The sequence below is a fragment of the Sceloporus occidentalis genome, unplaced genomic scaffold (genome assembly GCF_023333645.1).
Source record: "Sceloporus occidentalis isolate IW3139 unplaced genomic scaffold, rSceOcc1.0.p SCAF_17, whole genome shotgun sequence".
NCBI lineage: Eukaryota > Metazoa > Chordata > Lepidosauria > Squamata > Phrynosomatidae > Sceloporus > Sceloporus occidentalis.
In genome coordinates this window covers 4,722,417-4,748,831 of record NW_028316997.1, presented here as the reverse complement: position 1 = coordinate 4,748,831, position 26,415 = coordinate 4,722,417, and the positions used below count along the sequence as shown (strand labels likewise).

The 26,415-nt window shown below is 39.6% G+C and overlaps 3 protein-coding genes across 5 annotated transcripts in view; 1 reads left to right on the top strand and 2 right to left on the bottom strand.

Annotated features, from left to right (window-relative positions):
* Positions 1–562: 562 nt before the first annotated feature.
* LOC149302771 (YY1-associated factor 2-like) lies at positions 563–6,311 on the bottom strand. Of its 2 annotated transcripts, XM_089482133.1 has the most exons (4): positions 6,286–6,311; positions 5,979–6,104; positions 1,645–1,797; positions 563–800 (listed from the first exon to the last, which is right to left on the bottom strand). In XM_089482133.1, exons 1-4 carry the CDS (start codon positions 6,309–6,311, stop codon positions 563–565), a joined length of 543 nt encoding a protein of 180 aa, XP_089338259.1. The 2 variants fall into 2 exon arrangements, with proteins under 2 accessions (XP_089338259.1, XP_089338260.1); XM_089482134.1 differs by lacking the exon at positions 5,979–6,104.
* Positions 6,312–9,797: 3,486 nt separating this feature from the next.
* On the bottom strand, positions 9,798–13,154 carry LOC149302770 (zinc finger CCHC-type and RNA-binding motif-containing protein 1). Of its 2 annotated transcripts, none has more exons than XM_089482166.1 (7): positions 13,071–13,154; positions 12,959–12,987; positions 12,468–12,579; positions 12,267–12,374; positions 10,561–10,677; positions 10,400–10,468; positions 9,798–9,929 (listed from the first exon to the last, which is right to left on the bottom strand). In XM_089482166.1, exons 1-7 carry the CDS (start codon positions 13,152–13,154, stop codon positions 9,798–9,800), a joined length of 651 nt encoding a protein of 216 aa, XP_089338292.1. The 2 variants fall into 2 exon arrangements, with proteins under 2 accessions (XP_089338292.1, XP_089338291.1); XM_089482165.1 differs by having other exon boundaries at positions 10,400–10,475; positions 10,565–10,677.
* Positions 13,155–16,804: 3,650 nt separating this feature from the next.
* The window catches only part of LOC149302769 (periphilin-1-like), a 53,860-nt gene continuing 44,249 nt past the window's right edge, over positions 16,805–26,415 (top strand). Inside the window, exons 1-3 of the mRNA XM_089481974.1 lie at positions 16,805–16,879; positions 19,180–19,332; positions 20,205–20,266. Coding sequence (XP_089338100.1) covers positions 16,805–16,879; positions 19,180–19,332; positions 20,205–20,266 — 290 coding nt within the window. The remainder of the gene's footprint in view (positions 16,880–19,179; positions 19,333–20,204; positions 20,267–26,415) is intronic.

Sequence of the window (26,415 nt, the reverse complement as noted above, 5' to 3'; positions counted from 1 at the left end):
GACCCGCATTTGACACACACCGCTATTCAAGCTTTGGTATCCCCCTTCTCTACCCCGAGGAGGGCCCTTCAGGACTGGAACCGAGTCTAAAATGAACACATCAAGCAAACCGTGTATCCACATGCCATAGAGCGTACAAGACATTTCCTAGATCTCCACTTTCATCCCGCATGGCTCAGACTCATCATCTGCTCATTCATTTACTTGGTTAATCTTAATCTTAAAGAATCCATTAAGCGGCTTTCACTTTGTCTCTCATCACAACACAGTTAAACGTCCAATATTGTTTCCCGAGAAGAGAGCAAATGTGGAAATCATACACAGATCTTTTGTTATTTTTCGTTACAAGCTGAGCTGTGATCAGAGTTCCACCTTAAATGTGGACTAGAACCGTGCACTTACAAATGTACAGATAAAAAAATAAGTGCATTCTTAAACTTTTCTCAAAATATACCAGTTTTGCATTACATAATTCTTTTCATGAAAATGTGGTAACTATTGTCAGAAGATGCTTGTCTGAATATAGAACAGATCAAAGACTAAAGAGATTGGGGTGGGGGAACTAATGGGATTCCCCATTTACTGATGATGCCTCTCCTCTGGGTGAAGATGACCTGGATATTCCCCTTTCTGTGTTTTCAGAACCAGAACCACTCTGACTGTGCTGATCCACTGACGTGGTGCTGGATGCTGGTGGGGACTTTGTTTTCTCCTTAAAGTCTGTAATAATGACTGTCAGATCTCCCACGGTAACTTCCAGATGCTGCGCACTACTTCTATCCACGTTTTTCAATCGTGGCCTAAAGCGGACAGATTAGAATAAAAAATTAATTATTAATAACACTACTAATAGTCTTGAAAAAGTCTTAAAAAAAACTAAAAGATGCATTAATGCAGTCACTTTTTGGGATCTGTTAAATAGAGGTAAGATTTTACACATATTTCACATCTTACAGGGGAACTGTTACCTTTGTATCTTTTGGCACAAGATTTATTAAAAACTACCGACGGATTATTCTTGTTCTTCGGTCAGTTTGTTTTTAATCAAATCTTTTCAAGTGATATTAAGCTATTTTAATAGAACCTTTCCCACAAAGGACACCACTGCTTAGTAGGAATGGTCCCAAAAATGTAACATAGGCTATACTAGGGTTGAGCAACTGATGTGATTTACCACAACAATCACTTGACATGTATTTGATACAAATGTATCTAGTCCAACCTTTTGCGAAGTGGGCAGGACACCAATGAATGGAGGTTCAACCATTAAACGATGTACAAGTGATTATTATGGTTTGACACTATTTTACCTAACTGGAAATGGGATACTATGGCTTTTCCCAGTGGTATGCACTTATAGTACACTTCTGATAAACATAAAATCTGTTATCATTGTTGGACCTTTATGTTAGACCTGATCTTATTATTATGATCTTGACCCCTAAAAGGTAATGCCCCATTTACAGTTTATATATCTATTATATATATTTATTTATTTTTAAATCAAACGCAACTTTCCCTGAAAACTAACCTGCTACGTGTGAGGAACTGCAAGTTCAAATGTCCCCAATGTAGATGCCAGTGTGTACGAGTATGAATAAACGCCGCACTACACACAAAAAGGAGCATGAAAACGAAAGATACCTTGTTTTCTTGTGACTGTTCTTTTTAATAGTAGTCTCCTTTTCACTTTTTTCCTTCTCTACTTTGTCTTTTTTCTCTTTCTTTGATTGTATGGGAGGCACAAATTGCTGGGTTACCTGTTGAGCAACCAACTGCGAAACAGGACGAGGTTTTCTGTACAAAGAAAGAAGAAAATGAGAGCAGATATTTTAAGTTACCAAAGCTGCATTGTGAGCAGGTTACGTATTAGTCTTTATATTCACATTCTCATTTGAGAATCTGAAGCAGCAGAATATGCTTTAGGTCGGTATAAAAATGAACACAATTACAATTTTATGGTGCTGTTCCACTTAGACAAAACATTAACTGAGCTCTCTAGCATTCAGCCATTGTATTCTTTCATCAGAAATTTGAATCATAAATACACAATATTATCAACGGCAGCTTTACTTACAACTAATACTGATAAAAACAGTTTATGGTTTTGAAAAATCCTCTGCAGTTTTCTTGTTTAAAAAAAACTGTTGTAGACTAGTGAAAGCCCATGGAGGAACTTTTTAAATTATTTATAGAATCCTGTGGGTGTGAGCATTCGTACTGAATCATGAACTACCAATATAAAAGTTCTTGACATGTTTTCAAAAATGATTAAAAACTAAAATATCTGCTCGCTGCAAGTTTTCTCAAAGGAGAAATCCCACCAAAATGGTTTTTTTCTTCTAAAATCACATTAAAAATGAAAAGCATCTGCTGCAGGAAGATCTCTATGATGTATAGTTAAATCTGTGTTCATCAAGGTCTTCTCACACATTGATATATGCATTATACAGGGCCAGCTCAGCCCTTCTTGCTGGAGACACTTGATAGTATCGGCCTTTATAATGAAGTGAGAAGTAGATACTGCAGCTCTCCTTGAAACTCTCTCTTTAGTGAATAAACTCCCCCGGCTCCTGATCATACTACCTTGTGGTACACAAAAGAATATCGTAATCACCAAGACACTACCATTCTACAGAGGGGAGAATTATGTCGGAGAAGCAGGTGTTCGTTAGCATCGCCATATAGAATCAGCCAAGTTACCCATAATATCTCGACTGACAACAACGCCCACCTCCAGGTCTGCAGATAAAGGAGATTTACTGAAAAAAGGAGCTAAAATCCGGTTTTTGTTAATTTAATCCTACATTGCTGTATTTTACACTCAAGGAGAATAATAGGTTTTGCCCATGTGACTTCCCCCATGAAGATTTTAAATATGTCATAAATAAGGAAGAATTGGGTTTACACAAACCCAACAATAAACAACACAGGCACCTATAACAGGGCTTCTAACTTCAATTTTAGGGCCTTCTATGCATTATTATGGAGTGTGTTTTCAGAAGCACTATTTTGCAGGTAAACATTTCACCTCACTTATGAAGGGCTAACCCCCATAGGGTTTGGGGTGCTTATGGAGAGTCATTGGAGAGATTTCTTGAAAGTTATTGATTTTACCATTATTTATGAAGGACCAGCTCAGCACTTTCTACAGCTGAAAATAAATTATGTAGACATTTATAATGCATAGTGAAGCTGGTCTGCATATGCCCAGTTCATCTATACCAATATCGCATTTTTTTATATAAAGTGGCCAAAAAGCAAAGATAAAAAACACAAAACTTTTCTGCTTTAAATAAATTTGCTAATGTAAAATAGTTAATAGCTTTAAGTAGAGGCAGCTGGGGAGGTGTAGAATGCAAAGTCTCATTTTCTTTACTTTTTAGAAAATGAGACTTTTTGGATTCTACACATAACTAATGAAATTGTGCACCAATTTGCATGTAGTAAAATGCATTGGAGTTCATGCAAATTATACCGACGTGCCCTGAACTGGACCTTTTGCAAAGCAACTAAACGAGGAGAAATAATAAAGATTACATAGTGTGCTCACGTGGGCTTACATATTTACATAGCCTTGTTTAGTTTGCTAACCTAAATCGAAATATTTGTTGCACTCACAAGTGTACTTGAAAGTATTAGCTCGTCAAAAAGTCCAGACTCTTTTCTGTCTTGGGACTTCTGTGTAGAAAATAGGAAACAAAATGGTGCAATAAAAATAGATATGGTTTAATAAATATAGATTAAAAATTTACAAACAGGTGGGCATAACATATGGGTTATGCGTAAAAGCAATGTCCTTCACAAAAGGTAGAAGGGTAATCGGCAAGTCCTTATTTGTTTCGGCTTCCTCAGGAGAAGTTCAAGAATCAATCTGTCAGACAGATTGATTCTTGAACTTCTCCTGAGGAAGCCGAAACAAAAATCGGCGAAACGCGTTGAGAAACTTTATAATTATCGAATTTGGACTTTACAAGGACTTGCCGATTACCCTTCTACCTTTGTGAAGGACATTGCTTTTACGCATTACCCATATGTTATGCCCACCTGTTTGTAAGTTTTTAATCTATATTTATTAAACCATATCTATTTTTATTGCACCATTTCGTTTCCTATTTTCTACACAGAAGTCCCAAGACAGAAAAGAGTCTGGACTTTTTGACGAGCTAATACTTTCAAGTACACTTGTGAGTGCAACAAATATTTCGATTTTTGCTTTTTTGTTCGAACTTATTACACTATATTAGTTTTATCTTTTTTCCCACATATCTATGCGCCCCGACTTTTGTCTATATACCGTTTGTTGTAACACTTATGAGGAGTGTTTGATCTACGGGAGCAGCAAGATCTGTAGGGTATTGTACATTATTTTTTATATATTTCTAAGACTCACCCACTCGTGAAGGTGTTCCTTTTTCGTTTCATATTGTTAGTTTGCTAACCTGTAAGATTTGTAGAATTTGGGGGAAGTCACAGATTGGCATTAAATAAGGCCAGCCACAGGGCAACAGTCCCATAGCAGCCCACCTTACTATACATTAGATGATGATGAATGAAATGCCATATTTATCTACCAGTGTGAACTCTTGAACACCATTACTATGAATAAACTCCTCCTGCATGTATGTTAAGAAACACTTTCTTAATGATTACATGAATGGCATCTGATTTTTACTGTGAGCTAACATCAAATCAAAGCTCCAAGCTGCTTTCTCAATATCTAATAACTACAACTGAAAAAGAAACATTTTTTTTTAACTTGACTTGTAACACAAGTTAACCCTAATTTTTCAATATGTCCACTAGAAACACAATGCAGTATCTAAGCATGTTTCCCTTCCTTGCACCAGCACCCCATACTATTTGGCGCCCATGCCCATGATGCAGACCGGGTGCTGCTGGGTTAATACACGCAATGGAGAATTTTACACACTCCCAACAATCCCAATAGACAGGCTGTCAGGAGATAGCCACAAAGCGGTATTATATCAACAAAAAGGTTGGCTTGCAGGGAGACAGGAAACTGAAAGAATGCTTTATATGCATTTTTCTTTAGCAGGGCTTTCCCTTTAAGTTGTGTTATTGGTTGCTACTATCAATACTCCCCAAGCATATAGTAGAGAAACAGTGTACTGAAAAAATAATGGTGATAAATGCCACTGAATGATCTAATCAATAGCATAATCTTCCCATCGACTCAGTTTGTGAAAACATGGAGAACTGGGCCATCGAAAACGAATAAAATGTTGTAGGCAGCATCAAAACTCCATCCCATAGATCAGGCACTTGAAGCAGTTAATCTCTTAATATTTTTCTCAATATGGGATTCCATCTGATCATTTATTGGTCAGCAGAGGAACGTTGTTCAGTTAAAGTGGATCTAGAGGATGCCAACACAGAAAGAGATGTAGTTACGTCGGCACTCAGGACCGCAGAGGTCTCTCCTCTCCAAGGTTCTGAAAGCTAATGCGACTCTACAGCTAGTTCCATGTTGGTCCAAAAATTACTGTGTGATTTTTTTTTTTAAATGCCAGGTAGATTTTAATGTGAGGTCAACCTAAAGCGTAGATGTTATTCTGCGGACTATGCCCATCAAACACGGCTCCGTGACCATGCGCCCGATGTGTGTAGCAGTATATTATTGCATGGATCACCGGGTACATACCGGCTCCCTCGGGTACAACACGCAATAGCTTACATCAGCGTGTCGGTCACAGATGGTACCCACTGGATGTTTTGTTCATGTGTGTTAGTCTCAGTGGGCACACACCAGCTCTTATCCCCGAGTCTCACCAGGTGGAGGTGCCCCCATAGGCCCGCCTGTGCTATTGTGTATCAGTCTCATCAGCTGGGGGCACCACGCACACCACACACATCATGCCCTTAGTGTCATGTTGTGTGCCGCTCTCACCGGTGGAGGTCCCCTTTCACACCATTATCCCTGGTGTGGTGTTATTGTGTGTGTCTGTAAATCTCACCGGGTGGACGTCCCCTTGCGCACATCGCACATCAAGCACTTGAAGGCCTCGGCGCTGTTCTTGAAGGTGCACACACTGCAGTCCCAGTAGCCCTCGTCAGAGGACGGCTTCGGCTGCCGCTTGGGCCTGGAGGGAGGAAAAAAGGTGTGAGTCGGGCGCATGGATGTATGTAGACCGCGCGGCCTGCACTGTTACCCCTAGCCTCGGGATTTCCTGTTTGGTGAGGAGGGGATTTCGCTGCCCACCCTCTGTATATGGTCTGCAAGACTCCTCCCTATTACCTCACCTTCCCCATCCTCTCTCTCACCTGGTCGGGCTTTTCTTGTCTCCCATGCTTACGCTGGGGGGAGTGTACAGTGAGCGGAGGCCGAGCTGAGATAGCCCGGGCTAAGAGGCGGGAGCAGGCGGCTGCACCGACCGCTATCACCCGCAGCCAGCTGTCCGCCGCCGCCAGTGGGACACGTGACCCGGGCCAGCCAATCAGAGCGCTGGTAGAGCCGAACTCGGACTGCGAGAGAGGCGGCTGCACATCATCTGACTGCACTGGGAGCTGGGAAAGGGGCTGTAATGGAGTCGCAGCCAGGACTGCGCACACAGATGGCGGGGGATGTGCGAGGCTGGCAGGGGTGTACGTGATCACACAGAGGGAGCGTGGGCAGGAGAGGATGCAGCAGCGGGGACAACGGGAGGAGAGCAGGCGCAGAGTGCAGGCAAGGACACAGCAAGTGTTTGGGCAGACAGAGGGTGGTTATTGTCTGGTGCAGGGGGTGAGCAATACAACATGTAACAAGGAAGGAGGATCTCTCACCGTCTTGTCAGGTTTGTGTTACAATAAAAAAATAAAAATCTATATATATACATTCGAGTGATGTCATCAGCTATGAAGATGACGTCAATGGCTCTCAAATCCCAAGGGCCTCTTGCTAGCAGCATTACTGGAGGCAGGTGGCCATGGCCAGTAATGTTTTAGCACTCTAGTTGGTATTGCTCACCATGGTGATGATCTAATGTTGAGGGTGATAAAAATAATGTCAGTGTAAAGTCATTTCAGATGTTCTGAGGTGTTGACTTCCGCCACATCGTAGTTGACTACTGGACTAGTTTTGTATTTTAAAATGATTAGGTGGAGAATGAGGGCGAGTAGAATAAGTAATCTTTTAGCCAGGGGGAGCTTCGCCTTAAACATGGAGCTTGAAAGGAGAGTTGGTTTCAGCTCTCTAACTTCAATATGCTTGGCAAAGGACCAAGCCTAACAAGTCTCATTTCCCAGAAAGGTGGCCCGTGAGCTTATTTTCAAGAAATCTATTATTATCTTTGCTTGTAGGATGCAGGGGTCAAGTCCAGCCCAGCCATTCTTGAAGGAGCAGCTCATTACGGTTGGGTCTTCACACTCTGAATTTACAGGGATATATATTTACTAAAGAAGGGATTTGCAGAAGACTTGAACATTTTAACTCTCTAGTATCACTATAGGTTAGGTAAGGCAGCACTCGCACAGTTACATTCAAGCACTTGTTTGTCTGTTCAGGCCAGAAATTGGACTTGTCGGTCACAGGCAATTGGGCGAAGAATTAGGCGCATCCTGCTCTATATTTGTTGTTCATGTTATGGTTCCTTTACAGGGGAGTGGAAAGTTCTCCAGCAATGTAAGAATTTTGAGTTTTGGGTTGGTTCTCGCTTAGATGGAGAAACCGTAGTCGTCTTTTTATGTAAGCTATAGGTTTAATGTCTTTTATTTACTGCTATTGTTAAACCCTCGATGAAAAAACATGACCTTTTCTGTTTGAAATTTGGGTCTGTTCACGTTTTGTCAGTATCATGTTTCTTTTTCGAGTGTGTTGTCTGAAACACTCAATAAGTGCAAAGCGTACTGAGCTAATGCTGAATGAAAGGCTGATCTGGCACTGTATAAAGCAATGGCTTTTCAAGATCCAGCTCAGCCTCTTCTTGCAGCTCCCAGGTTAGTGAGTATATAGGCAACGTTGGCTTATATTTATGGACTTGCATGTTCTTGGTTTATACACGGATCAGCCATAACATTATGACCACCTGTCTGATATTGTCTAGAGCCCCCTTTTGGACTGCACTAGACCTCTGAAGGTGACTAAGATGTTAGCAGCAGATATCTTTAAGTCCTATAAGTTGCGAGGTGGGGCCTCCATGGATGTATCCTGGTGCCATGTGTTCTCCAGGTAAGCAACGCACCCGGCCATCTATGTGATGTAAAAGAAAACGTGATTCATCAGGCCACCTTCTATTGCTCCGTGGTCCAGTTCTTATGCTCACGTGCCCATTGTAGGCACTTTCGGCAGTGGACAGGGGTCAGCACGGGCACGCTGAGCCCCATACGCAATAAACTGCGATTCACTGTGTGTTCTGACACCTTTCTATCAGCACCAGCATTAACTTTTTAAGCAATTTGACCACACTTGACATTTGTTGCTCTGATCTTTATATATATATATATATATATATATATATATATATATATATATATATATATATGTTTACTTTACTGGGTGGCTAGTAGATAAGAGGAACCACTACTTACCTACTGAAATGCATAGTGCCAACTGTAAAGTTATGTGGTGAGGGTCAATGGTCTGTGGCAGCTTTTCAGGGTTTGGACCAGGCCCCTTCCAGTGAAGGCTAATGTTAATGGTACAGCATACAAAGACAATTGTATGGTTATAGCTTTGTGGCACCGGTTTGAGAAAGACCCTTTCATGTTCCAGCATGACTGTGCCCCTGTGCACAAAGGCCCATAAAGACATGGCTTGACAAGTTTCGGTGTAAAGGAACTTGACTGGCCCACCTCATAGAATCTTTGGGATGAATTGGAAAGCTGATTGCGAGTCAGGCCTTCTCGTCCCACATCAGCGCCCCGACCTCCCACAGACTTGGAAAGCCTTGCCGGAATAGTGGGGGTGTTTATAGTGTATATTTAATGTAATACTTCAGGTTTTGTACGCTGTTCACACCAAAGAAATACCTATTTCTTTACCTAGCAAGTCCATAGCCAAATTTGGTTCCATCTGCAGAATCCAGGCATTTACTGATCACCGCAATCCTGCTCCGTAACACAAGCTAACTTGTTATTAGCCGTGTGACTAGCAGTTGTCAAATCTTAATCTAATTAAATCAAAATGCTAATACTACAAGAAAGCTATTGTACAGCTTTACAAAGTTTGATTGGGGCTGTATGAAAAGCTGAGCGGTTTCTGTTTTTATTGAACTCTCCTATGGATAGGGATCCTTTTACATTGCCTTTACTAACTAAGACAAAAAGTGATATAGACAAATGGTCTTAGAAGTAAGCATTGTAAGATTTTTATGGCTTATAAAATAGTGCCGCTAATGGAACTTGCCTAATTTTCCATTTAAGTTGAAATAACAAAAAAAAAACACTGCAGCCTTAATGACTTTATAAAATGAAAAGAATAAAATGAAAGATGCAGGAATATGCATTGCTGCCCATCAATGGACCAATATATACATGGTGATATCACCCAAGGTCACCTATCACCAAATGGCTAGTGACTGATTGAATCAAGTCACAAACAAAGACTTTATAATTACAAATATTGAACATAGCTAGGGCAAGTCTCATTTTATAAAAAGTTGTATATAACATATTTAACACATTATGTACACAACCTAACTTTCTAAAGGATTACTAATAAGGTTAACAATGTCCAACAGCCTCGGGAAAGCAGCATAGAAAGGCTTTTCTTTTATAGAACCCTGTAAACTGTATCATACATGCTAGTTACTGAACTGTCCAACACAAGCCTTCATGAACTTGATAATGCTATATACTTAGTCACTAAGCTCGTCTTCATCACTGAAATATGCACTCTTTTTTATTCTAGGTCTCCTTGAATCTTCTGACGAAGAAGCTTGAGCTGCACTCTGTTTGAATTTATTCTTCTCTTCTTCAATTCTTGCTTGCTAAAAGGCAGTACAAAGATAACAATCAGTGTGTATCGATGAATAGTCATAAAGCTACAAAATAAATATTTTTCCAAAAAAAGGTGCATGATGTCACCTCTTGGCCAAGTATGTAGCCTGACATACTCCTAAACCAGGATTACCTTTTATATACAATTTGGGGTAGGATTCTTAAATATTCTGACTGCTTTTGTGTCACATGACACAATGCAAGAAGTTGAAATGTTTCTAATGATGCATTAAGTAACTAAGATTACCATAACCAATAAAAGCCAACATGTTCATTTCTTCTTCCATTCTTGAAGTTCTCATTTTATACTGCATGCCGCTTGCCCATCACGGAAAGACTTCCGAGTTCACTTTACATAGCGATCATTTACATGAATATGTACACTAGATTATCCATAAAAAGATGTTAAAATGTCACTATTCTCTCTCTATTTATATTTGAAATATTATAATTTGTTTACCTGAAAAGCTATTGCTTGGCTGAGGCTGTCGAGAGTTGGGTCTTCTCCTTCAGCTTCACTTTCTCCCTCCTCAATGCTAAATAAATGGATAAATAAAAAAGAATTTCAGATACGCACTGATAGATACTCAGGTCACACCGATAAACGCTAGAGGTTAATACGTACATTTCTTCCTCTGGTTGAGCGTTTTTCTTCCTTCTCTTTTTTTCTTTTTTCTGAGGTGGTTCGCGTTCTCCCAGCATATTTTTAGGACAAGCGTAACTCAAATGACCCGTATCCTGTAAAATACATTGATTTTAAATACAAATCTACAGTATAAAATGTGCATTCCATCTGTAGAGTCCTCAAATGTTTAAAAACTTGTAAACTGAGGCAACTTTTAATAAGTTACAGGATATGCGATACACTTTATTATGCCTTAATGCGTATGATAGGCGAGTGGTCCCTTTTAATATTCACAGAAAGCGTTCACGTTTATTTAAATGGGAATAATTTCCTGACACTTTTTACCTCTACATTTTGCTCTGTTACAGCTCTCATGTGCCGGCTGCACCTGGGCGCCTGGAAATATTCCTGGTGCTTAGACTCACCGTGCAAGGACTGACCATTACACTAACAGGGACTTTTATGCCATTGCATTCTAAATACATAAACATGAATTTGGTCCCCCCTTTGCAACTATAACAGCTCCCCCCTTCTGGTGAGGCCTTTCACAAGATTTCCGAGTGTTTCTGCTGGAATTTAGGAGAGAATTTGTGAGGTAAGGACCAGAAGGCCTGACTCGCAATATCAGTTGCAGTTCAACCCAAAGGTGTTCGATGGAGTTGAGGTCAGGGCTCTGGGCAGCCAGTCAAGTTCTCCCACACCAAACTCATCCAGCCATGTCATTATGGACTTTGCTCTGTGCACTGGGACACAGTCATGCTAGAAAAGGGCCTTCCCCAAACTGTTCCAACTAAGTTGGAAGCATACAATTGTCCAAATTGTCTTAGTATACTTAAGCGTTAAGATTTCCATTCACTAGAAGTAAGGGACCCAGCCCAACCCCTGAAAAACAGCCCCATACCGTTACCCCTTCTCCATCAAACATTACAGTTGGCGCAATGCAGTCAGGTAGGTCACGTTCTCCTGGCACTCGCCAAACCCAGACTCAATTATTTGACTGCTAAACAGAGCAGCGTGATTAGTCACTCCACAGAACACATTTCCACTGCTCCAGAGTCCAACACTGGTGTGCTTTACACCACTCGAGCCGACGCTTGGCATTGCACGTGGTGATGTAAGGCTTCTTAAACGCACTATAAAATATATATATATATATATATATATATATATATACACACACACACTTACCCAAAGAACCGTATAAAATACTATTTAACACCAGTCTCTTTAAACTCACATGTGACAACTTGAAATTCACATCATGCTACCATTCATAGTTTTGGGGTCACTTAGAATTGAAAGAAAAGCAAGTTTTGGCCATTAAAATAACATGAAATGGATCATAAATACAGTGCAGATGTTGTTAATGTTGTAAATGACTATTGTTGCTGGAAACAGCTGATTTTTAATGGAATATCTTCATAGGCGCACAGAGGCCCTTTATCAGCAACCATCCCTCCTGTGTTCCAATGGAACGTCGTGTTCGCTAAATAATTAGAAAATCCTTTAGCAATTATGTAACATGGCTAGAAATGTCCTTGTTTTCCCACAAAACAGCTAAGTGACCCCAAACTTTTGAACGGCCGTGCATTTATAGAGTCATATGCTGCCCTTGATACACATTACTTTCATTGTTCAAGAGAAATTAACCAGGAAAAAAAAGAAGCAAAGAAGACACAGGAGAAAAGTGCGTTTGACTCACCCCACATTCGTAACATCTGGACTTGTCTGTGTAATTACGCCTCCGGATAAACTCAGCTGCTCTGCCATTGTCTATGGCAATACTCGCTTTTATTACTCTGCCAAATAGCTACGGGGTGAAAAGCACAAATGACTCTATGGAACTGCTGGGGGTTATTTGAATATCGCACAAACAGAGAAAATAGAGTTTGGAAAAACATACTTCTTTGTTATTTAGAGCTCTAACGCAGTGCTGCGCCGACTCCTTATCCAGAAATAAAACAAACGCGACTCCTTTGCTTTTCCGAGAATCTTTGTCCCGCAAAACAGTCACTCTGGAGAAAAACGGAAGAAAGGGGGAACACTGCATTAATAGCATTAGTAGACTAAGACATGCCTGATTTGAATGCTGGAGAGCTAATTTACGGGATTAGCATGAAATCGCAATGACTTTGTAACAAAGCAGTGTCATTCCATGTAAACAATAACTAACTTATTAATATAATATGCTATTTTGGGTGAAATAATGCAAATAATAATTGCTGGTGCCAGGAGACAAAGTGCAATTATTAATGAAAAACACATGCTCATTGTAAATGAAATTATATTTTGGGCCAAGTCATTATATGCTCTACATCCAGCAGGTTCAGTAGCTAAAAACGACCAAAATTAATCATGCCTAACCAATAAAAATGGCAGACAGCGCTTACTTACTTTACTACTTTTCCGTATTTCGAGAAAATCTGAAAGGCAACAGTAAATGCAGTTAGGAAAATGGTTACGGAAAACACACGTCGGAACGTTTACTGTACATACGTGTACATACCCTGTGTAGATCATTGTTGGTCAAAGAGAAGGGTAGGTTGGAAACATATGCTGTGCTTTTGCTTGGAGCCAGGCCTCCGCTCATATTCTTTAGAGAGAAAAAAAAAACCACACAATTACTATAAGAACAAGTGAAATGCGTTGTCAGATATGTAGCATAATGAAATATAAATCCCCTCAGTACTTTTGTCTTAATACATTGTTCTGTCCAATGTCCTTGATGCCCTGTAGTGATGACGGCAGCCAGAGTCCCGGCTGAGGGTGCTGCCATGGTTCAGGACTAGGGCAGTACCAAATACGTGGATACTTATATCCATACGACTGAGCTAACATGGGGTGATTTATTTTTCCTAACTAATTTACCTATACATTAGGCAGGGCCAACTCAGCATGCTTAGCCCTTCGCAATGCATAGTGAAGTCAGGGAGCTGAATTGTTCAACTCTCTTGCAAACTATCCAAATCCATCCCCTCACACAATAAATCTCTATTACCGGTACTTTATTGCTCATCAGACTCAGGTTTCTCCTGTTTACATATAGAGACACAGAACACAATATTTGGTGGGTGCGATTGAGCATTGGCTTACTTTTGCATCATCAAAACCTTTATGGCAATTTATATGTGGGAGAAAACAGGCTAAAATTTAAAAAATGACCCAAAATAAATTGACAGAAAAATAAAAAATTGATGACAACCATCTACACAATAGTACAATTTATATAGCCAGGCATTACCTTGTAGATATATGTGCTTGAGCATTAAACTGATGACCTCAAAATCCTAGAGCTGAATAGTTCCATTAACTGTTAAGCTCACAGTCACGTACGTGCGTGTATATATATATATATATATATATATATATATATATATATATGTATAACCCCATTCATCTTCGTGTGCACCCACTTAAGATGCCTAGTGAATACAATTTTTCTAATATAAATAATACTTAAGCCTCTCTCCGAATACCACTATCTTAAAGGGTTCATAATCGGTCTTTGACTCACTTACCGGCGTTTAGTAACGTTGCACTTGCGACAGAAATAAACATACATCTAACTAAAGACGTGCAGACTTCTCGCGATCGCTTCCTGCATACTATTTGGTCATGTGACCTTGTTAAAGCGCAGGGCTACGGGAAGCGAACTGGGTCAAAATTCTTCATGAGTGTATGGCGCATGATGGAGGCTAGTGAAAGATTCAGGAAAACACGCATGACAGAAAAATAATCTGTAGATGTATACTGGGAATATATAGATTAAAAAAAGAAATGTATAATATTTAACAGAAATTAGTACAATTTACATTTTGATCGGGCGTTCTGGAGCTGACGTCTTTTTATTCTACTTATTAAAGATCTCAGGGTCTCGGTGGGTTTCTTACTGTTATATGGCAAATTCAAAATAGGGCAGAATCTCTTTATCATCTAATAAATAAAGACATCCATATGGACTGTTACTAGAAGTAACCATTTGGTTGCAACTATTACTGTTCAGTACTAAAGAACTTAACAGACAATGAAGATCTGGTTTAGCACAGTTAAACCCTTTGCTTGAATACAGTTAAGGATGTATTTACGTTCTAAGAAATTGTGACGTGTCTACGGAGGGAGCTGCAGCTTCTCCATATGGTAAGTGTAATGCATATTTTGGAGCTGTCAGGTGTACCCGTTAACAATTGTTATAAATACCACACCTTTATTGCCTGAATCATTCATTTTTTTCTCCTTTGTAACATAGTGAAAAAAACATACAAAACATAATACCAACGAGAATAATAAAAAAAACAAAAAACGTCTACTTTGTTTGCATGCAATTATTGGTTATTTTAGGAAAATGCAAGATAATTCTGAGACTTGTCCGTATTTCTGAGAATGTGTTCTTTACTGTCGCCCTCGTGGGATTCGAACTCTTCTAGTCTTGACGATTGAAACGCAGGCAGCACCTTCGGAAGAAGTTTGTCCTAGATCTCTTCCTGTAGGGGACTGACGTCACATGAAGGCAACACGGGAAGTTGTTAGTACAGGAAGAAAGGGAGAGCTGTTCTCTATGTGGCTGTAACACCTGCAGCTCCGTGAGTATATTAATATGGAGAATTAGAGCGTTGCTTCATGTAAAGCTTAAGCATTCCTCTGCGTATTGACTTCTAGAATGTCTTCACAAACGCACAAAAGCTCACCCGCTGCATCTCGAGTATTGTGGCCGGTCCCTGGTCCGGTAGCTGTAATCAATCAATGACGCTATAGGTGATGTTTTATTTATATATATATATATATATATATATATATATACCATAATCTGAAGCAGCTCAGCTTTTTATTAGTAATCATGTCCCAGTGCCGTTTTTAAGCAAGAACTGTTTTCGTTTCTGGGATGACGTGATGGTTAATCACCTGTCCAGTTTAAACCTAACATAAAAAAGATACCGTTACTGTTTTAACGTTATGTTCTTAGAGAGTAAAATACTTTAAGGGATGGTTTAGTGTCCACGGTGCAACTAAGTAAAGAAGAATGCATATTCAAGTAGTCTGTGAGTATTTTAATGTGCGTTCTTCAAACTTAAAACCTAATAAAAGACTTGCCTGAAGCAGACGGTAGCTGCCCTTCTCTGTTTTCTAACAATTCTTGGCAGTCAGTGGCGATGTAGTGCTCCCATCAAAGTGCATGTGCACAGGGGTTCACTGAGCTGACTGATGATAATCATAGCACATGCATGGAGATCTCCTGGGGGTGGGGAAATTAATATTGGGGGGGTTCGTACATTTGCAAGGGGGTCACCGTCTAATAACTTGCATAATGCACCTGAGCACCTGTTCCTAATTTTCCAATAATTGTGTATGTTTTTACATTTTATAACTTCTTTTGTCACTGAAGTGATTGATATGTGCGTGTCCAAGATGCGAATCAACCTGGTTCCATATCACTAAAGTGCTTTGTGTAGACAATAATTTGCTAGCTTAATGTTATGAATGGCTAACTTAAACCTGGAAAAACCTGTCATAGATCATAGTAAAATTAGTGAGTAGATAGGTTTCAATTGACAGGCAAATATATAGTTCAGCGAAAATATATATTCACACAAAAATATTTCATAGTGATTAAACTCGCTCGTTGGATATACTTGTCTTACTAAACTGTCATTATCCACTTTTATATCATTATATTAGGTCATTATATTAGGTCATCACTAAAATCTGGTATACTGTATTAAATGATTTATATATCATGCAGAATGATATACTTGTGTTTGTTAGTTTTTAATAATTTATATATATTTTGCAGATTTTGGTTGAAGACGCCCTTTTTCTGTGGTAAAAAGGCATTTCACAAGTAAGTTTAATTTTTTCTGGTTTAAGACAATGTTCTTTGTAAGGTTACAGTCATTTCCATTTTTTATTACAGTTGTATTACATCATTGTGTTTCTGTTACATACATGTTGTATTGCAACTGAGCTCTGGCCGGTTTCACCGGCTTTGGAGGCAGCAACGTGGTTGGATTGCTGATGGCTTCATTGCAAAACATTTACACATTCTTTCTACTGATTTGTATGACGAGCAAGAAGATTCTTCTGAGTTAAATTAATTAGTCTTAGCATGTTAATCTTCTGTTAGAGTCTTTATTGGGGTTGTCCTTTTGTAACTGTACCATGTTCTTCTGTCTGTCTGAAAAGCAACTTTTCCTTTTCATGCATTTCTTTTTTTTCTATATTTTAGTGGACTTTAGACAAGAAGAAATGTGGGCTGAAGGTAGATGTGAATACGAGCGGCTTCCTAGACATCGCCTCCCCCCACGTGATTATCCTCCTGATGTGAGTAACTTTTGTCTTCCTCCTGGCATGCATGTTATCAAGTATGCATCGGATATCAGATTGGCCATGCAAGGCTGACGAAATGTTACAGACCTACGGGAAGAGTTGTGATTATGACACCCCTGGCCTCCCCAGCAGCCACGCTAGTGACCATTAGAACTTTGTATGCATGCAGCATCAATGAGCAAGAAGGAAATTTACCCTTATGCCTCATAGAGTAATGGTCTGTATTCTGGTGACCTGATGATGGGTGCTCTATTGTATAACATCATGGTCTTCAGGAGTAGTCTTGGCAGTTATTATGCACTGTGGGGCCTCACATCCTGATTTTGTGTATACTAATGGTAGATATTAGAGTAATAGGCTGTTTACGTCATCCATATTAGAAAATCATTATAGTCTGCTTCTGAACTCCTGTACACTTAGTATTTATACTTTCTCTAGCATTTTGTATTACTGTATTTGCTCGATTATAAGACGAGTTTTTTTCCAGAAAAAAAAGTCTGAAAAAATCGACCTCGTCTTATAATCGAGGTTGTCCTTTAATCAGACCTTAGATCGTCTCCTATGATACCTCCAAATTACAGCATCCTCAGCCGCATCTCCACATGCACCAGGGGCGAATCCCAGCATCTGCATCTGCCGCCGCCTCCGTCTCCACGGCCAAAACACCATCCCCCGCTTCAGCATCCTCAGATGCAGCCGGATCACAGCATCCGCCGGAAGCTCACAACACTACTGTTGCGTGGGTAACGTGGATTGCGCAGTTCTCACCTGACCCTGCTTCAATTTAAAAATTATGTGCCATATCCCTGCTTATAATTCTGTGCAAATCAGTCCTACCTGACAGTCTGTGACAGCACAGACTGTCAGGTAGGAATGATTTGCATAGCTGGTTCAATTAGGGGAACATCTTATTGAACTACATTTCCCATGATTCTCAGGGTGTCTTAAGCGTGACTGAGAATCATGGGACATGTTGTTCCTATAGATGTGCTATTCCTATCTGAGCCACTGGCTGGTGAGCAAGAAGAAAAACACTCTACACATGCAAAAAAAGGTATGACCAAAAGAGTGGTTTTGATTTTTCCCAACTAGGGTAATCTTATATTCAGGCATTTTCTTTTTTCCCCCAATAAGATCCAAAATTTGAGGGGTCATCTTATAATCAAGCAAATACGGTAATACAAAGTTTAACTTGAGCATGTGTTTCGTTACTATTGGGTCTGCTGCAACCAAGTCCTAAAGAAACAGGTTTGTGGACCCCGCAGCAGAAACCTCTAAAAAGCTTCTGGAGGGATAGACTTTTGAGATTTCTCTATGTAATAACCAAAAAGCAGCAGAGAAATACAAGTGATGCTTGGACTATAAGCGCAATATCTATGTTTCTCTTGCTAGCAATGAATTACGCAATGCAACACCTACAGGGTACCAGTATTGGTGCTAAGCACATTAGTGTGAATTAACTTAGCTTTAAAATCATGTAGTAGCAAAACTGGGGTATTACTCAAGAGATCAATACGAATCTACAGAGTGCCGGTAATGAGAGGACATTTAGCCATACTAAACAAAGAAGAACTAATCACCGATACTGCCTCCTAATTTGGACTCATGGATGTATAGTCCAAATGTATGTGCTGGTAGTAGTCATCCCAGAGAATAGACATGACCTCCCCAATTTAGCAGCAGCTGGCTGGAAATGAAGTAACTTGGCACGGCCAAAAGTTTAAGATACAGGAGTTTTCACTGCGCAACATTGCTCTACATGGACAGTCTGTTCTGTATTGATTTAGCTTCGGATCAAGTTGCAAAAAGAAATGAGGGTTAGTAGAGTAGATAGGACAGGGATTCTGAATGTTTCCTCAGCAACAATCTATTAAATATTTTATGAAACACATGACGTGTGTAATGCAAATACCATGTAAAATGCTTAAAACATCCGTTTTATTGACCGTTTTTAGTTCATAGATATCAGCAGCTACATGTTAATTGATATGATATTCACATTTCTTGCAGCACTTGGGGCCTTTCTGCCTAATAATCTTTAAAAATATGTTTTTTGTGACAGCAGTTGAGCTATTCAGCCGAAAGTAAAGTGTTAGGCTGAATCATTGTGGGTGATTCTTAGCTGAGACCAAGGACTGATTAAGATCTGAGTCTTTGCATCAGAAAGAAAATGGGTCAAATGGTTATCTGCCGTATTCTCTGTTTCTGTTTTAGTAATGTCTGTTAGTCTGTGTGAATTAACCCCTGTGGTACTTTATGTATTTTATGCCATTGTGTTTCCTGTCTTTATGAAGGGAGACCATCGTAGAGTGGTAAATGTGGTTGGTCATAGAAGGTCAGAGGAGAACTCTTTTCATCATTACGAAGAGTACAGTGATCCTGATTATAGAGATTATGAAGAAGGACATGGGTACCCTGAAAGAAGAGGCGGCTTCCATTATAGAGGTGTACGTGCAGCCGGACTTTACTTTCTGTAACTGGCAACATGCTTTTTCCTTGGAAAGACTGATATTTTGGCCTCCAAAATCCTGTGGCACAGCATTTACCTTTAACATAACCAGAACTGCATGGCCTCAAAAACATTAAAATTACAACATACAAATAATCTTTTTGCTATTGCATTGTAAAGTAGACTGCGCTCAGATCTTATTGGTGTAACAAAAAGAGCAAATATTGTATAACGGACGCACAATAGCTAACGTGTCTCAGAAAACAAAATAGTTGCAGGATTTTTTTATTCCTCTCTGGATTCGTCACGTCACACAGCAGCTGCTTTGAAAATGTGGAGAAGAGCCCTGGTTTACCATACTGTCCAAAAAAACTTGCCTATATATATATATATATAAGTCCAAAATCAACAATTGCACACCAATCACCACTTTTTTAGCCCGGTGCCAAGTAGCTGCAACAGCAAATCATATAACATCCAAAAATAGTTACCGGCACTCCAGGGACTTCTTTAAATAATCACTCCAGAAACTGCAGTTTCCTAATCAACGTTTCAGTCTGTTTATTAGACTTTCATCAGGACATCCTTATTTAAAGAAGTCCCTGGAGTGCCGGTAACTATATTTGGATGTTATATATATATACATTTTGTATAGTCATGCTATCCAGGCAGTTTTTAAGTGTTCAAATCTCATGATGTGGCCAGCCTCCATTTTTAAAAATGATTAAGTGTTATAGAATTAAAAACTGCTAAGCTTAGAACTCCAAAGAAACACGGCCATTCTAAGTTTGTGAACCTACAACAGATCACCAGTCTTTATCTTGGTCCTTTCCTTATCTTCTCTCTTTCTTGATTTTCCTCTCGTTGCAGGAAGAACCAGGTTACAGATGGCAGCGTGGTGGTCCTTGTTTGAGTCAGCATCCTGAATACAGGTATGCTAAAGAGGACCTGTCATCTGCATTAACCATCACAGTGTATAATTAATTTGGGTAATTGTTTCACGGGCTGTATACAGTAATGCTTCTTATAAATTCAGGCAGCTTTACAAGGCAGAGTGACGGGAAAAGAGCAGTTATTTTCCATAACTCGGCTATCCTAAAGTAATATGGTTATTACCAAACGCCTCTGAAACAAGTACACTCATATATGTAGTTCTTATTTATACCATTAAAAAATACAAAAAATGAAATAAAAAAACCCTAAAAAAATAAATAAATATATATATATATTATGTTTAGTGTGGTGGGTGGAAGGGAATTGAGGATAGTATAGGGCTTTAGAAATTGGGTAGGTAGGTAGGCTAGTGTCATAATGGAGCACCGTGTCTTCCTCACTCAGTCTGATGACGAAGTCACTCTGACTGCATCAGATATTGACCCAATATCTGATGTGTCTAGCTCTGCGTCAGATAATGGGTCAATATCTGACGGGTCAGAGGAAGATGATGATGGCCAGGTTCTACCTGCTAAAGCCAGGCGTGGAGAACCTGAGTGTTGGCGAAAAAAGCGTATGAAATTATTGCTATGGCTGACTTTGGCAGTGATTGATGGCCAAATGGCTGCTTGGAAAATGTCCAAATTCTCTGGTAGACTACTTTCCAAAAATGTATACTTTTTATGGGAACATGCTCTCCTGTGGGACTGCTAAGCTGCTTCATAGATAGCATTGGCTTAGCACACACCGTGATCCAGTATACCAGCACGTTACAACTTATGCCCTGTAATGTCCAGAAAACCACAAAAAACTAGGCATGTGGGGTATTTCCGTAATCAGGAGAGGTGGCTGAACACTTTAGGCTGGATTTCTCTGCCGTAACACATACCCTGTGCCAAAAATCCTCAGCAACACAGAAGTGTTGGTGAAAAAGGCGCGAGAAAATTATTGCTATGGCTGACTTTGGCAGTGATTGGCAGCCAATTGGCTGCATGGAAATTGTCCAAATGCTCCTGGTGAAATACTCTGGGTTGTCTGCTTTACAGAAATATATACTTTTAGGGGGGTTGCTAAATAGGCCCAAACGAAACATAGGTCTACTAAAGCAAAGTGAAAATTTCACGTTTCGAATCAATAATGCGCATGGTCTCGTTTGTGCCCTGTAACATCCAGAAAACCACAAAAAACTAGGCATGTGGGGTATTTCCATAATCAGGAGAGGCGGCTGAACAATTGAGGATAGATTTATCTGCCGTAACACATACCCTGTACAAAAAATCCTAAGAATACTCAAAATACTAAGAAGCGTTGGTGGAAAAAGCGCAATTTCTGCGGCCACCTTTGACAGTGATTTTTGCTAGTTTTTACTAAATTTCTCATTCTAAATTTTCAGCTAATCCTCCAACTATGGTATCAAAAGAAAGCTCTATCTCTCCTTGAAAAAACAATATATAGTTTACATGGTTACACTATTCACAGGAAAAGAGACTAATCGCTGAACTGACATAGCGCAAAAATAGCAAAATTGCTCTGGGACTTGAGGTACCAAAAACCCCTGGGATTGAAGGAGTTAAAGGGAGAGTTGTATTTCGGTCTTTCTTACTGGAGAAACTTGCCAGTGCTGGCCCCTCAAAACGGACAGTGAAGTAAGAGAGTCAAAGCCCCAGCTCTCCCCTAAACTCTGCTTCTATTTTGTATTGTTTTATATAGCGCCATCAAATTCCATAGCGATGTACAATGGGTTAATAGCAATCTGAAGATACATTTGCAGTACTTTGTTAAAAGCAAAGGACAGTAAATAAAAAGGAAATTGTAAGCACATTTTTTTTATAGAATGATAAAAGGCTTGGTGTGCTTTATTGGCTTCCAAGTATCAAAAACACAACATAAGCCCCCAATCTTTATGCCGTAGAACAGTTACGTAAATAGAAGCCGGACTCCTGACTATAATTGGATGGCTTTTTTGTCTATGAACACAACGAAAATATTGTATTTAGCTGCTTATTCATTACTAGTTTTTGGGTGAGTGGGATTTTTTAACTCATTTCATTTATAAAAATCCAAGCTACTTAACAGTAACATAGTCTGCAGTTATCATAAAAATGTATAAATTGTTACTGAAGTCCAGTAAGATTGTAATAAGAATATCTGTACTGTTTTGCATGCAAAGGACATCTAGTGGTCGGTGACAGTTAAAGCAGCATCCCAGCATTTGCGTAGAAACAGCCATGGAGCTTGTGATTTAATTTAAAATGGTAATTTAACAGTATTTTAGGGCAAAAGACTTCTGGCAGATCTTTGACTGGATTGGGCATTTAAACCAATGCACATGGAATATTATTATAATTATTATTATTTATTTTTTTTTATGCAGTGACATAATGTAAAACATTGTAGACACACGCAAACAAGCGAGCCATGTAACTTTAAAAAGTGACGCCCCTATATGTTTGCATCTGGATGTCACAACCCGTAGCCTGCAATTGTTTCAGGTTTTTAATAAGATGCCAGTTTTGGACTCTTGTATATAATCCTGATTTACCCCCATGTATCTGCTTTTGTTCAAGAACGTTAGCTGTGATTGACGGCTATTATATTTGGGCAGGAGGGTGCTTTCTCGACAAAAGTAAGAGATAACATTGTCACCTTTTCAGTGATACTTTCTTTAAATATAGTTGGTTGGGTGTCATTATTGTTTGAGTTATGCCATGAAAATCAATGTAATTGTGCACCGTAGCGGGTTTGTTGTTTAAAATATCTTGAGGAGGCAGACAAAGTAAATTAGCTGTGTGGGTGTTAAAAACAAAATCTGCTTTATTGAATATTTACAAAGAGAGGCCTAATCTAATGAGAGAGTCCCAGCTCACCACATTATTATGAATGGTCACTCCAGCAACTTACTGTTTTAGTGGATAACGTTCCTTGGGGTCTCCAGTGTTCAGTAAAGGGTGGGTTTGCAGGGGAGTTGTGGTTGTTTTAACTCCTTCATTTTACTATGCATTAAAAAGGTCCAACCCCAGTGAGCTTCTGCTGCAGGATGAGCTCGGGTGGCCATGCATAATGTAAGCCAAAATAATAATAAACCATATAATTCAAAAATCCTACAGTTGACAGTGACATTCTGTGATGTGAAGGGCACTGCTGACTTGCATAAAGTTTAAATGCTGCATAGTTAGCTTAATAACTAATGCCACATTTGACGTTGTGTTTTATAATGTAAATATATAATACCGTATTTGCTCCATTATAAGACGACCCTGATTATATGACGACCCCCCAAAATCTGAATATTAATAAAAAAAAGAAAAAGCCTGATTATAAGACGACCCTATAGGAAAAAAGTTAAATTCATGTAAACTTTTTGTTTGTTTTTATTTTCTTTTATTTGCCACTCTGCCCCCAGAAATGCCTTATAACCCCCTATGTCCCACTTTGCCTCCCTGATATGCCTTTTACCCTCCTATATGCCACTCTGCCCCATGTTATGCCTTTTAACCTCCTATATGCCACTCTGCCTCCAGAAATGCATTATACCCCTATATGCCACTCTGGCATATAGGGGGTTAAAAGGCATATCATGGGACAGAGTGGCATATAGGCGGTTAAAAGGCATAACATGGGGCAGAGTGGCATATAGGGGGACACTTACACACCAAGACACTAATATACCCACTCTGACACTTACATACCCACTCTGACACTTAGATACCCAGACCCTAATATACACTCAAGCAACTAAGAGACTTCACTCACTATGATGCCTCAGCAGGCGCTTGCTTCAGCTCCCACGGGATCACACACAATGACGCTGTGTGACCCCGCTAGGCCCCGCCTCCTCCAGAAAATTACCGGATCCGCCGATGACTTTGGGACTGCACAGTGCCGCCGGGGTCCCGGTCTTTCTTCTGATCTCTCTGACCGGCTATGCTTCCCCGGGAGTGGGCGGGCTATCCCGGCAGTGAGAAGGTACACACATATGCAACCTCCGCTGCTGTCCGCACTTTCGCCGGGGCTCGGTGGAAGTGCCGGCAGCAGCTGAGGTTATCAGACAGGAGGATCCAGGTCCCCTGCAGCGGTGCAGGGGATCTGGATCTTAGTCTCATAGTCAGACCTCTATTTGAGGTCTGATTAGAAGACAACCCCGATTGTAAGACGAGTGGTATTTTTCAGAGCATTTGCTCTGAAAAAAACCTCGTCTTATAATCGAGCAAATACGGTAATTAGAAGGGCTCTGCATCAAAAAGGTCGAGAAATAGAGAATGGGAGAATACGATGAGTGGTTTAGCGACTCCAGATAACACCAGCAAATGCGTTTCTAAGCAATATTGGTAATATTGGGGTGTGGGCGCTAGACTAAAGAAAATAAAAGTTTAAAAAATGAATACAATTAGGTATATGCATATAAACAATCATATAAAAATACTGGTGGTAATAAAAGAGTTAAATATCACTGCTAATTCCTGGAGCGATTAATATAGAAGATATTGGATGCTGTGCAAATATTCGGCCCTGTTTAAACGTGGTACAGGTTTTGTATAGAATTCCGCTTGTGGTTGCGATCACTCCTTCGGGTTCCAAAAGACAGGAGAATTACTTGATCCTGTATTGCAGATCGGATACACCGTAAGAATGAGCGACTCGTGTCGTGATGTGTGAATAAGTTTAAAATAAGTCACACATTGAATTCCTGTCCAGTTTAAGAGGTTAATGCGTGCTGATTGAGACAAAAGTTGGTGTTTTGGGAATGGGTGGCATAAAGTGGTTCTGTACAACATTGTTCTGAATTTTCTCTGCCTCTGTGCAAAGAAAAAACGTTACATTCAATTGCTGTTTTTTTCTCTTTATGCAGTTTTCTCATTAAAAGCCATCTATTTGATTATTTTATTTGAGGTGGAATAACTCTGAGCAGATATTGTACACAAGTGACAATACATTTTCAGTCTCAACACCAATGTAAAGGTTGGCCGATTTCTTGGCTACCGCAACAATATTATTGTTTGCCAAATACCACTTTCTTTCAATCAAAAAAGGACCATTTAAATACAAAGGATGTCTAATCATTGCATAGTAGCCCAGTATCGTCAATTCAGAATAGGCATTGCATTAGAAAAAAGAATTTTACGTTGGGTAAGAATTCCTGCCATAAAGACACGCACCAGAAATAGGTCTTGGTCTTGTCTTAGATTTAACATAGCCTTGAATTCTTGTCCTCACTTTTCCTCGCCTTTGAAATATACTGTACTTCTGTCCTGTACTTTTAGGTACATTAATATCTTGCCCTCACTCTCTCCCCCTCTCCAGGCTATGCTTATGGAGAAGTGTTGGTCTTTCCTGATTATTTTTATCATGCACAAAAATCAGCATTTTAGTAGCTCCCTCCAGTATGTCTGGATCCCTCCTGAGGTGGGGGTCTAAAGAACTGTACATAATAGTACAGATGGAGTAACAGGAAATGCCAGCAGGGGGCAGGAGAGAGCTAATAATGGCACGAAAAAGTCTTGAATAAATTACATACAGGGACACTGTGTAGCTTAAAATCCTCTATACGGCAAATTATAAAATCATTATTAAATCATAAAACTATTCTCATCTAAATGTTTCAGTGCCATTAGCTAGCAAACCCCAGCAAATTTGCTGGACATTTTGCCCGTGTATTCAAACATGCTAATAACATTGGCAGCTCAGAGGAGTTTTTTTTCATAATCAAACTGGTTTGGATCTTAACTTTTTTTTTTTTTTTTTTTTTTTTTTTGCCAACCATGTCGGTTTCACATATTCAGCACACAAAGGGTTAAGCATAGCAGTAGTTATAAAATATTCTACTATCTCTTTATAAGATTTCCAGTTGAGGTTTCACTGTAATCCTTTCAGCTCCCCCAGCCTTTGCAATCTTTTACTATTTCTGAATGCGGACACACTTGCCTGAGCTTTGTCGTATAGATATAATTGCCGACGCTGCCAACCCGACCACAACAGACCAAAAAAAAGGGATAAAGAGAAGATAAAATACAAATATATCGCATCACTGCTCCTTTAAGGACAGAACCCACGTGCCAAGAGCGATGGACTGGCACAAAAAGTTCAGCATCGCTCACGGTTCTCCTTCCTTTGCATGCACTTTGGGTCTAATCTATATTGTATGTGAATA